At 42.6% G+C, this 12,749-nt stretch overlaps 1 protein-coding gene and 1 non-coding gene across 6 annotated transcripts in view; one reads left to right on the top strand and one right to left on the bottom strand.

Annotated features, from left to right (window-relative positions):
- RBM6 (RNA binding motif protein 6) overlaps positions 1–10,270 on the top strand; it is an 89,704-nt gene extending 79,434 nt beyond the window's left edge. For all 5 annotated transcript variants that reach the window (XM_019984628.2, XM_070776685.1, XM_070776686.1 and 2 more), the window contains 12 exons: positions 81–241; positions 1,059–1,156; positions 1,828–1,870; positions 2,011–2,092; positions 2,315–2,400; positions 3,154–3,300; positions 3,997–4,092; positions 5,477–5,737; positions 6,744–6,818; positions 7,492–7,589; positions 9,164–9,293; positions 10,024–10,270. In XM_019984628.2, the coding sequence (XP_019840187.1) occupies positions 81–241; positions 1,059–1,156; positions 1,828–1,870; positions 2,011–2,092; positions 2,315–2,400; positions 3,154–3,300; positions 3,997–4,092; positions 5,477–5,737; positions 6,744–6,818; positions 7,492–7,589; positions 9,164–9,293; positions 10,024–10,149 (1,403 nt within the window). In that variant the 3' untranslated portion in view covers positions 10,150–10,270. The remainder of the gene's footprint in view (positions 1–80; positions 242–1,058; positions 1,157–1,827; positions 1,871–2,010; positions 2,093–2,314; positions 2,401–3,153; positions 3,301–3,996; positions 4,093–5,476; positions 5,738–6,743; positions 6,819–7,491; positions 7,590–9,163; positions 9,294–10,023) is intronic.
- Positions 10,271–12,359: 2,089 nt separating this feature from the next.
- Positions 12,360–12,465, bottom strand: LOC139178743 (U6 spliceosomal RNA). Its single transcript, XR_011563236.1, has one exon. It is a non-coding gene; the product is annotated as a U6 spliceosomal RNA (small nuclear RNA).
- Between the last annotated feature and the right edge of the window lie 284 nt (positions 12,466–12,749).

Here is a 12,749-nt window from a genome sequence, read left to right as displayed (position 1 = left end):
AAATACACTCTGAAGACTTCAAAATTGTAAACCTTTCTCTCTTTCCTTTCTCCTCTCCCATTTGTGCTTGGTTTGTTCAGCAATCATGCTAAAACGCATCTATCGTTCCACTCCACCTGAGGTGATAGTGGAAGTGCTGGAGCCCTATGTCCGCCTTACTACTGCCAACATCCGTATCATCAAGAACAGAACAGGGCACATGGGCCACACCTATGGCTTTATTGACCTGGACTCCCACGCAGTGAGTTGCAGTTGTCCATCACCCCCATCCCCCAGGCCCCTCACCCTACCCTTTCACCCCAGGATGGCCTAGGAACAACTGACTATGGAAACCTCAAGAAGGTTTGAAGGACTTGATCCTTAAAATTGTCATGTGCCACTTAGTACCATAACCCCTATTATTGTTTCCTTTGGCTCATTCAGGTGAAGTGACTGCCCTAGAAAGTTGGAACTTTCCAGGTCCATTTCTTGTCTGGTGGCATTTCAGTTTCCAGTTAAAATAAAGTGACAACTTAGTCACTTGGAAAATCTGAGTACTGAACCTTTTCAAGATTTTGTTGAATTTTCTAATTTCTTAAATCATTTTGACCAATCACAGTTTTATGTTTGATGGTAACAGAACATTTGCCCTTTTTCCTCAAAGTGTTGCTTTAATAGATTCTTGTGCCTTGAATTTCTAGTTGTGGGGTCCTCTTCCATGTAAGTAATGTGAGGGTAGCAATGAAAATTATGTTTTGCACTCAAAAATCACAAGAGACTTCGTAAACTGGATCTGATGCAGTGACAGTTGCAGACTAAAAGAAGAGGATTTGAACTTTTGAAATTGATACTAAGAACTGATGGCTACACTGACCATTATTCTGATCAACGCTTCATTAAGGGTTGCTTATTTTTGCCAGTGTGCTCTTAGTATTATAATTATGACCAGAACATAATGTTTAATAAAGTTGTTTTGTTTTGTTTTGTTTTGTTTTGAGAAGGAAAATCCATGTTCAGTTTTCTTTCATAGGACATGTCCTTTTCTCTCTTTGGGTTCAGATGAGTCTTTGTTTCCCCAGGAAGCTCTTCGAGTAGTGAAGATCTTGCAGAACCTTGATCCACCATTTAGCATTGCTGGGAAAATGGTAGCTGTAAACCTGGCCACTGGAAAACGAAGGTAAAGCAGAGGGATGGGACTCCTTTGTGTTACCCCACTCAGATGTTTGGGAGGCAGCTCTTACCTCTGACTGGAGATACAGATGGTAAAGCATGCTTTCCCAGTGTGAGTTGCTTCAGATTCACATGTATATTTTATTTTTCTATAGCTTGCCTTGTTCTTTCTCTAGATTTTTTTTTTTTTTCTTTTTAAATAGTAGTACTGAGTACTTATTTTTTTCCCCTTGGGCCCCAGGTGATGGTACAGCCTTGGATGTGCAAAAAAAATTGCAATATATCCTTGCTCCCTGGAATCCTAAGAAAATGCTGTCTTGACTTTGTTCATACCCCCAGAGTGCTGGGAAATCTTATTCTTCTTTACTCCTTCATTCATCTTGACCCAGAAGTGGTAACTGGAAAGTGGCAGCATCAGAGAGGCAGGCTTACAGGGAGGGGGCAGCTCTGTTCTGGTACCCTCAACTCAATTGCTGTTTTCCTCCAGCAGATAGTTATTCAGGAGTCCCACTGCTTCTCCCTTCAGGAGTCTCTGCATCACCAGACCTGCTGCTATCTGGGTTGATTCCTTTCCGTGCCACGGGGGGAATAGAGTTTCTCAGCAGATCTGTTAGGGTTGGGCGCCCCTCAAGTGGCTTTCGGTAGCAGGCTCAAGGCATGTTGTGTTGTTTGTTGCAGAAATGATTCTGGGGACCATTCTGACCACATGCACTACTATCAGGTAGGCTTCAGCAGTTGGGGAGTGCTTTGTTAAGATTCTCAAGTGACTGAAAAAGTGATCTTCACTTCTCTCTAATGGGTGATTGTTAAGGTAAATGGCTATCCGAAGTTCCATAATTTTCACTTGTTTTTCTGTGATAGGGTAAAAAATATTTCCGAGATAGGCGGGGAGGTGGCAGAAATTCAGACTGGTCTTCCGATGTAAATCGACAAGGACAACAGTGTGAGTAACCTTTGTCTTATCTCTGTTGTTCTTTCTGGTTTGATTGCCCATTAATTGAAATCTTGATGATCACAAAGTTGGAAAGAGACAAGGGGTGCTCACTCAGAGAGCTCCATCTACAGGCTTTGGGTTGGCCAGCCTCCTTTTAGATTTCTTGACGAGTCCCCAGCAAGGGCTTCTTTGGACAGGGGCTAACACTGGCTCTGCTTTTATTCCCTCTAGCTTCATCTGACTGCTACATATATGATTCTGCTACTGGCTACTATTATGATCCCTTGGCAGGAACTTATTATGACCCCAATACACAGGTGAGTTTGGGGCTTTGTTATTTTGTAAATCATTCTTTTATATTTATTTATTTGTTTAAAGATTTATTTATTTATTTTTGGATGTGCTGGGTCCTCATTGCTGCCTGGGCTTTTCTCTAGTTGTGGTGAATGGGGACTACACTTCGTTGCAGCGAGTGGGCTTCTCATTGCAGTGGCTTCTCTTGTTGCCAAGCACAGGCTCTAGGCATGGGGCTTCAGCAGTCGCAGCTCACAGGCTGTAGATCATGGGCTTAGTAGTTGTGGCGCATGAATTTAGTTGCTCCACAGCATGTGGGATCTTCCAAAGCCAAGAATTGAACCTTTGTCCCCTGCATTGGCAGGCAGATTCTTAACTACTGGACCATAAGGGAAGTCCTTATTTTGGTGTGTATATTTTGTTTTTTTGAAATGTCCAGGTTTTATATTGAGTTATAATTATGTAGGTGGATTTTAAAGATGGTAATCTTCATGTTAACTGTTGTGTATATAGAAAAATCAAAAAAAATAAAAAGAAAAAAGAAAAATCAATGCCTTGTGACAGTACAGGTGAGAACAGTGCTGCTCTTGGGAAAAATGGACAGTGAATGGTCTGGCTACGTCTTGACCCCTGGAGTGGGTTTTTAGGTTGTTTGATATGTTCTCCTCTTAGGCAAGAGGGAAAAAGCTGTTTCTTTCCCTCAGAAGAGAACTGTGCTCCTTAGACCTGGGATTTCTGGGAAAGTGAAATGTTCTATAGACTTAACTGTTTTGCAGCAAGAAGTCTATGTACCCCAGGATCCTGGGTCCCCTGAGGAAGAAGATATCAAGGAGAAGAAACCCAGCAGTCAAGGAAAGTCAAGTAGCAAAAAGGAAACGTCTAAAAGAGACAGCAAGGAGAAAAAAGACCGAGGAGTCACGAGGGTAAGAGGAGTTGTGAATCCTGCTTCCTTTTCGCCACAGTACACACTGCTGCTAAGTTGCTTCAGTCGTGTCCGACTCTGTGCAACCCCATAGACGGCAGCCCACCAGGCTCCGCCATCCCTGGGATTCTCCAGGCAAAAACACTGGAGTGGGTTGCCATTTCCTTCTCCAATGCGTGAAAGTGAAGTCGCTCAGTCGTGCCCGACTCCCAGCGACCCTATGGACTGCAGCCCACCAGGCTCCTCTGCCCATGAGATTTTCCAGGCAAGAGTACTGGAGTGGGTTGCCATTGCCTTCTCCACAGTACACACTAACTGTTGTACTCCACAGTACTCCACTAGTGTGTACTCCACAGTACACACTATACGTTATCTCCTTCAGCCTTTACTACAATTCTATCTTGAAAAATATATACAGTACACACTAAATGTATATATTTTTCAAGATAGAATTGTAGTAAAGGCTGAAGGAGATAATGTATATAAATGCACCATCTGGTACCTGACATAGAGTAATCACTCAATATATACTAAATGGGATGTGTTTAAACCTTTTTTTATTTTGGAATCACTATAGTAATATCACAGATATTTTACAAATTAAGAGGTTTGGAAAATCAGACTCATTTCAACAGGTGAACTCTAAACCCAGCTTTTATGGGTATCATATAAAAAAATTACCTGGGATTTTGATCAGTTTCAGGAAAATGCCAGTGAGGGGACAGCTCCCGCAGAAGATGTGTTTAAGAAGCCTCTGCCTCCCACTGTGAAGAAGGAAGAGAGTCCTCCACCAGTAAGGCTAAGCTGATGTGCTGGGCTAGGGCTGGGGCTGATTGCGAATGGGAAAGAAAGTTCAAAGGTTGATGACTCACTTCGGTATTGGTCCTGTAGTTCTCTGTGTCTCACAGACAAGGACTCCTCTTGAGTGTAAACATGAGGTACATTTTCCTGTCTGTTAGTAGGAGTGTTCCTTGAGACTCAGAGGCTGTTATCTGTCCTTTTTCTCTCTAACTTGTGCTGTTCCTACCAGACCAGAGAATGCCAGTCATTTTTAAGTTAGAATCTTGATTTTGTTAATTCTTCTCTTCTAAATGACCAAGGAAACATGTTTTCCTGGCCCTAATGTTTATTTTTTGATGCTTGTTTAATGTTTGATGCTGCATGAAAACATCTTAAATGTCAGGTGCATGCATATGTCATTTTTATTGTTTGCCTGCCAGAGTGAACAAAGCTAACACTGGTACCCATTTTTTAGATGCCTTAAAAGTAATAGTCTTAAGGTAATCAAAAGTTATTTTGATGCTAGGCCAATGATCATGTGTCATTATTTAACATTTTCTATAAACTCATGATAAATACTTTTTGCTGCTCTACACTGTTGATTCAGTTCACTGTAGTATCTGTCCTAACCGTGCCTTTGTCTTTACCTTATTCAGGAGCTGGATCTATTTACCTGGGTGTTTATCCTTTAGTTAGTTTTAGTCCATCTCCTAAATCTCTCTTGCTATAGGGGTTTCTGTGGCCTGGATGAAAGTTGTCTTTTCTCCATGGGTTACAATGACTCTGCCTCTTTAGAAGTAACTTGTAACTTTTAAACTCTTTCTTTGAGGGCTATGTGAGTTTCCATTTCTCTTCCTTCTCATCACTCTTCTGTTGCTAGTGTCACTTCTAAGGGAACCTTTCTGGCTTATGTCAGTGGACAAGGAGGAAAATCAAGCTCAAGCCATGTTGCTTCCATCTGGAAGATGAACAGTGTGGTCAGTGGGCCTGTTTTGAACCCAGTTCATTATCCAAACCAAAAGAGAAGAAATGAGATGCCCATAGCAGAATATCTAGAAAACAGGCCCCAAATACAGGTTGCTGCTACTGCTAAGTCACTTCAGTCGTGTCCGACTCTGTGCGACCCCATAGACGGCAGCCCACCAGGCTCCCTTGTCCCTAGGATTCTCCAGGCAAAAACACTGGAGTGGGTTGCCATTTCCTTCTCCAATGCATGAAAGTGAAAAGTGAAAGTGAAGTCGCTCAGTCATGTCAGACTCTTAGCAACCCCATGGACTGCAGCCTACGAGGCTCCTCCGTCCATGGGGTTTTCCAGGCAAGAGTACTGGAGTGGGGTGCCATTGCCTTCTCCAAAATACAGGTTGAGGTTGTGTTAATCCCTGGCCTTCTCCTTCCAGCCTAAGGTGGTAAACCCTCTGATTGGCCTCCTGGGTGAATATGGAGGAGACAGTGACTATGAGGAGGAAGAGGAGGAGGAGCAGACCCCTCCTCCACAGCCCCGCACAGCACAGCCCCCACAGCGGGAGGAGCTGACCAAGAAGGAGAACGAAGAAGACAAACTCACTGACTGGAATAAACTGGCTTGCCTGCTCTGCAGAAGGCAGTTTCCCAATAAAGAAGTTTTAATCAAACACCAGCAGCTTTCAGATCTGCACAAGGTATTAGGGACTGGGCCCTGGCCTTCTGAACTTTGACTGTCATCGTTGAGCATTACAGTAAATAAAGAAGCTTATACTGTCCTTCTCACCCTGTCTCTTCCCCAGCTCCTCTAATTAAATCAGTCTAATTCAAAAATGAGTTGTTTTTCCACGTTTTTGCTCATGAGTCGCACTGCATTAAGATTGTGCCCAGCTTCAGAAAACTTCAGTGTATAGACACAAGGCAAGCAATATGTCTGGGGTTGAGGCACCAAGAATGGAGGCTGTGCTGAAGTCAGGAGGAGCAGGGGTCATGGAAAAGGACACTCACTTGCTGGGTTTCTCATCTTAGCTCTACTATTACCCTCACAGTTGGTCTTCAGATAAGGCCCTTTACTTCTCTGATACTTGGTGGCTTTACCTGGTTCCATCTAGCTCTGACAGGGTGCAGTTTTCTCGAAAGGTGAGTCACATTCTGCCATATCTTCATGTAGACACCTTAAGTTCTTTATATATTCCAGAGGGCATTGTGTAGTGAAGCCACACGTGAGGAATATGGGACTCTCAGAGCAATCTGTTGTTTTGTGTCCTTGGAGTTCCTTTGCATGTCTCTCTCTGGGTGTGGAAGGAGTGACTAGAGTCAGGATGGCTGGTGATGGTGGCGGTAGGCAGAGCGTGTGGGTATTTGGTTTTCGTCAGTGGTGTCTTCAGAGTCCCCTCTCCCATATTTACCTTGGATAAAGAGATAGAAACCAGGTGTGTGTCTTCTACATTTCAGGGAGAAGTAGGATAAAATTCTGCCTTGTGCCACAACATGGAACTAATCTGTGTGTCAGAACATGGGTTCCCATTGGTGAAGTTAACGCAAGATTTAGGGGTGGCTGATTCTGTAGTACAGTGATCACTTAGGAGAGTTGGCCAGTGAAAGAAGCCACAGTCCTAACAAAGCTATCAGAAAAGGCCTAGACTCATTGCTCGGACCACTCTTTTTATAGACCTACACTCAAAGAACTCCTTCTCTTCTCAGCAAAACCTGGAAATCCACCGGAAGATAAAACAGTCTGAGCAGGAGTTAGCCTATCTGGAGAGGAGAGAACGGGAGGTAAGATTTGGTGGCATGTTAGTCCCTTGACCCCAGCTCTTTTAGTTTTCTGATGTAACATATGCAGGCTGTGCTGAAGATAAAGAATGAAGAAGCCCCAAAAGATGGTGTGTACATTTCTCAAAACTCATCAAACTACATTAAAGTGGTTGCATTTTTTAATTTATAAATTGTACTTTAATAAAATTGGTTCCTTCAAAAGTAATGTTAGGGTCTCTGGGTAGGTCAAATAACACTCCTCTTTCTTGCCTAGCTTTTAAAATCAAAGAAAAAATGTTGGCTCGGGCTGCTGAAATAGCATCTTTTACGGTTAAAAGCCAAGTTGGAGGAAGTACCTTAGTCTGAGAGCTGACTTGCTATTTAGACCACACAATTAGGCGGATTCACTTAGGCAGCTACAGGCTTTACCGGCCTATGACGAGGCTTATGTGATTGTTAGGAATCCATCTGTGGAGGCTATCTTTTCCTCAGAAGAGGGGAAGATAACCTGTTCTTCCCAAATTTACCAGTTAAGAGAAGCCACTACTTTCTCACGAATGTTTAAAGTGAGAGATTCCAGGAGTTACCAGTTGAATTCCCTTCTCGTTATAGGAAATACCCAGAATAAAGTGAAACTTTCCCATTCCCCCATCCCCTCGTATGGAAATCTCAGATCTGTTCTCCTTACCAACAGGGAAGGTTTAAAGAAAGAGGAAATGATCGCAGGGAAAAGCTCCAGTCTTTGGATTCTCCAGAAAGGAAACGCATTAAATACTCCAGGGAAACTGACAGGTAAATTAGAAACTCTTCGCTCAGCCTACACCTTTCTCCGACTTGCTGCCTTTTTCTGATCTCAGAGAGTGAGGTTATTGGGAGCAGGTTCTGTCTGAACTCTTTGAGCATGAGGTTCACCCCAGCCTTTTGACCACCTGTCTTAACACAGGCAGTATATATGTTTGCGTGAAAGAATCATTGGCTGCTTAGCTGCTCAAAACCAGGGCTGGAGTGGCTGTGGTTGGGAACCCTTTCTCTTCTCATCAGTAATGCTGTATCTCTTTATTAACCTGATTAGAATGTCACACTCTTGGACTTTTTCTCCAGGGAACCTTCATTCTCATGTGTATGTGTGTTAGTCGCTCAGTCATGTCTGACTCTTTGCAACCCCATGGACTGTAGCCGGCCAGGTTCCTCTGTCTATGGAATTATCCGGACAAGAATACTGGAATGGGTTGCCACATAAGTGTTGAATAAGTGGTTGGTTGGTGATATATAATCTGTAGCTTCCTGTGCTTGTTTATGGTCACAGAGCTCCCAAGTTTTGAGTCCAGAGTTATAAAATTTTCTGATAGCCCACTGTGTACAGATACTGCACCAAGTGCAAGGAATATTCAGGGGTAAAGATAAATATTATTTTTGGCTGTCTGAACACAGACTAAGGAAGGCTTCGGTAATATTTTGTCTCGTAGGGCAGACACAGAAATCCGGTGAGGAAGAGGAGGGCATTTTAGTTGCAGGGAACTGCATGTTTCATGGATGAAAAAGAGAGAGAGGTTGTGATGCATTTGAGAAGTTGTACATAGCCTGATGGGCTGGATACTGGGAAAATGTGGTTGAGTGACAAGGAGATGAGGCTGGCTCAGTCCCATTCATGAAGTTCATGCTCTTTGAACACCTTACTAAGATTTTGTCTTAGGGCAATAGGAGGTTATGAAACGATTTTAAGTAAGGTGTTGATCTAGTAAAATTTGGGCAAGTCTCTTCATTGGTAAATGAAAGAACTAGTAGCCAGGACAGAATGTGCCTCTGGGGGAAATGTCATGATTTAGCATGATGTTCATGGCTGTTGATAGTCTGGCTCAAGCAGGCTTTGGTCAGCTCCTCCCGCTTCTCTTGTGGACAAGCTGCGTTCTTTCACTTCTCTGTGCTTGTGTCTCCTTTCCTCCCATGCTTTTTCTAGCTCACAAGCTCATCATTCATTGAGAACCAGTTCAGGTATACCCTTTTGTTAGAATTCCTCATTTGTGATGATACCCCTTCAGGTTTGTGATTTTTTATTTCCATAATAGATATGTACTGCTGCCACATCCGTGGCTGAGTGGCTTTTCAATGTGCTATAAGCATCTGTTGACATATTATCCTTCTCACATCCTTCCCCATGAACAGGGTCAGGTCTTAGTCTCTGTATCCCCAGGACAAAGCTGGTTTCGTAGAGAGCAGGCACTGAAAGATACTGTTTAATACTCTTTTTTTTTTTTTTAACTGTTTAATAATCTTAAGAGGAGGCATGTCTGAATCAAGAGGACAGAGGTTTTTATTGGGCTCATAAGCATATCACTGGTGTCTTAGTATATATGCTTCTTTTGCAGCGATCGTAAGCCTGTTGGTAAAGAAGGCATCAACAGTAGCAGCACAGGAGGCTATGTCCAACAGGCCACTGGCTGGAGGAAGGGGGCAGGCCTCGGATATGGCCATCCAGGATTGGGTTCGGCGGAGGAGGTGAAATGGTTTCCATCTTGTTAGGGGTGTCATGAACCTGGCGTATACTTAGCTTCCTCTCATTCTGTGGCCCACAGCTATGTCCCAGCCTATTAGATGGGCTTTCTCAAAGAACTTGAGAGCTGAGAAGCCTCTCAGTCTTTATTCCTAGGTTATAGCTAGGCATGCTAGGCTCTTTGCAGTTTGATTGGCAATGGGAAGCAGAGAGAAAAGTTGGAATGGGGCTCATTTTACTGTTACAAAGAGTAAGACATGGGGCAGCGTGGGAATCAGGCCGTTTTGAGAGTGAAGAATAATTTGGTGAAAAGAACCAGGGAACCAGCAATAAAAGGTATAAAGGCATCTCAGAGAGGAATTGTCATCAGAGGTTTTTGATGGCTAAAATTTGAGGAGCATGATGTTAGTCCTGGTTCTCATGAAGGGCCTCACCCCTCATGTTTCAGGAAAAGAAGATAGAAAAGGTGATACAAAGGAACAGTGCCCATTTTGTGTTGTCTTAGTCCCCATCTGAAAATGCCAAGTATAAGAGGTTGGCTTCTCATATTTCTGGTGTTGAATCCTGAAGTCATGGTGTCACCATCCTTCTTATTCATCTTGAGTGTTTATTAATTAAGCATTCTGTAAAAATTCTCCTGTATCTTCTTCTCCTTACTAGTCCAGAAATGTTAAAACCAGCTCTGAAGCTAATTAATTTACAGAGCCCACTTCAATGTTTGTCTTTGTTCTACAGACTGAAAGTCGGATGAGGGGTCCCAATGTGGGAGCTCCAGGAAGAACCAGCAAGAGACAGTCCAATGAGACTTACCGAGATGCTGTGCGAAGAGTCATGTTTGCTCGGTATAAAGAACTCGATTAAAGAGTGGAGACAAGTCCTGTAGGACACAGCCTCCTTCTTATTTTGTTTGTCCGTCTCTCTTTTTGTTTTGTTACTGTTCTTGCTGCTAGAACTTTTTTAAATAAACTTTTTTTCAATGTGATTTTTTTTGTGTGTGGGGGGGGGTGGTTAAATTTTTCTCCCAGAGATGGGTGGGGGTTGGGGCTAATGGTAGGAGGGGGAGAATCCCTTGATGTGGGCCCATTTGAGGTGATGCTGAAATGGCAGCATGGGCTTTAGTGAGCCCTGGAACACTGCCTACTGTCAGTGTGAGAGGACTGGTTGCAGGGACCTTTGAACACTGGCTTGTATGAATACTGTCAGATCTAATCTAATTAGTGAAAACAGCATCTCATTATGGTAACTGCTAAGGCTGAACCTATTTCTATATGTGGGTTTATTACTCATTAGACCTTTAGAAGTGCTCTTCTGACTTTGTTGGTGGTCGGGGGAGGCAGTGTTGTGACACCTCTTTTTCTGAGTGTCTGCTGGGTGTTCAGTGCTTCACACATTGTGATCACCACAGCAAGCTGGCATAATAGGAATTATTATGCCAACATAATAGGAATTATGCCACTTCTCTGCAGCCACTGCCCCAGCTTCTCCTTCCCTCCATGGCTAGGATTCTCCAAAGAAGTGTCTGCCCTCTTTCAAATCTTTCTTTATTGCCCACCATATCACTCATACCATTTCACAGAATTTGCTTCCAAAGGAAAGGGTTTTTTAAAAAATTCTTTGTAGTTAAAAGGACTACTATATCTTGCAAACCTATTAAAACTTAAAAATAATTTCTCAAGGGAGCATAGGGTACTAAGAATTGTACTTTTCAGGTATCTCAGGGGAAGAATGTTTCTTAGGAAGAGAATTGCATGTTTGAAGGAACATCTTGATTGTATATGGTAGGGGTTTGTAAACTCTGTAAAGAGCCAGAGAGTCAGTATTTTAGTCTTTATATTATAAGTCATAGGATTTCTGTTGCACCTAACTCAGCTCTACTATAGTAAGAAAGCAGCCACAGGCAATACATATACAAGTGATTTTGGCTGTGGTCCAATAAAACTTTATTTACAAAAACAGGTCACAAGCCAGAATTGGCCCAGGGCTTGTGGTTTTTGCCAATCTTTGGTCAAATGACAGTCTCCATGCCTAAGGGAGGACCAAGGAGGGTTCTATAAAAACAAAAAACTGAGTAGGGGTATTGGCATTTTTGGACAGGATGAGCAGTGAGGGGTGGGAGAGGTGAGATGGAGGAATATACCAAGGAATAAACATTTCTAGCAACAGTAAATGTGAATTTAAATAGTTTGCTGTGCTGTGTCCAAGAATAACCCCTCTTAATCTTTTGACCCCTTCGAAAAGGAAGACAAACAGGAGTACATTGGCTTCAGGATCAAGAGCCTTGATCAAAAGTCTTCTGGGCCTTGCTACCACTAGGGCAGTATTTTAGAAGAAGGGCCATTTGAATCTTTCAGCCCTAGACAGATGTACTCCAAGAGCCCTTCTGGTCTAACTGATAGTCACAAGTGCATCTGTGGTATATCTCATTACTCTCTGCCCAACCTTCGTTGAGTAGGTCAAAACACTTTTTTGGAAGCCGGTCCAAGCTTTTCCTGAACTAGTGACTAAGTTTTCCTTTTAACTTGGTGTCATCCTGTTGGATGCTATATATAGATACATAAATACATATGAAAATGTAGAAAAATCTATGTGTGTGGGCAGTACTATGGTCTGAATGCTTGTGTTCCCCACCACCACCACTATCACCTAAACAGCAAAGGTGATAGTATTGCTAGGTGGCAAGTAATAATGTCATGAGGGTGGAGGTATCAGCTGTCGTAATGGGATTAGTGCTCTTATAAAAGAAATTCCACAGAAGTCACCATGTGAAGATACAAGAATTTTTCAGCCTGGAAGAGGGCTCTCACCCAAACATGCTGGAACCTTGATCCTGGACTTCCCAGCCTCCACAACTGTAAGAAAAAATTTTCTGTTGTTTACAACTTAACCATTCTGCAGCATTTTGTTATAGCAGCTGGAGCAAAAGGTAGATAATAGATAGGGAAGCAGGTAGGGAGGTAGATAGATAGATAGGAAGATAGAGCCAGGAGAAGAGAGAAGTTATCCATTCTGAAATCCAGTGATTTCTACCTTTCCATCTATTCTCATGGGGTGTTTGGGGGTTTTTTCTTCTTTTAAATATGGAACGCTTCACAGATTTGTGTGTCATCCTTGCACAAGGGCCATGCTAATCTTCTTTATCATCCCAATTTTAGTATATGTGCTGCCAAACTGAGGCATCTTTTTAATTATCCAAAGAGTTCCCAGTGTCAGTCACTTAATGTCCTTGAAGGATAAGCCTTAGTTAAAACATGTTTTTCTGGGAAAAAGATTTCCTGGTGTATCTGAAGCTTCTGGTTTGAAATCTCTCTTGCCATCCTTCTACTTATTCTTGAAAGATTTCTTCTTACCCCAAAAGAGAAGAGTATAAGTTTGGTTTTCCATAATTAATACCTTCCTCTGCATTGTTATGGTCTAGTTTTTCAATCTGTATATGTGACCTTAAAAATCAGTTCCCTTAAACT

This window comes from Bos indicus, chromosome 22 (genome assembly GCF_029378745.1).
Source record: "Bos indicus isolate NIAB-ARS_2022 breed Sahiwal x Tharparkar chromosome 22, NIAB-ARS_B.indTharparkar_mat_pri_1.0, whole genome shotgun sequence".
NCBI lineage: Eukaryota > Metazoa > Chordata > Mammalia > Artiodactyla > Bovidae > Bos > Bos indicus.
The sequence above is the reverse complement of the archived record's forward strand: the minus strand, read 5'-3'. Positions and strand labels throughout refer to the sequence as shown.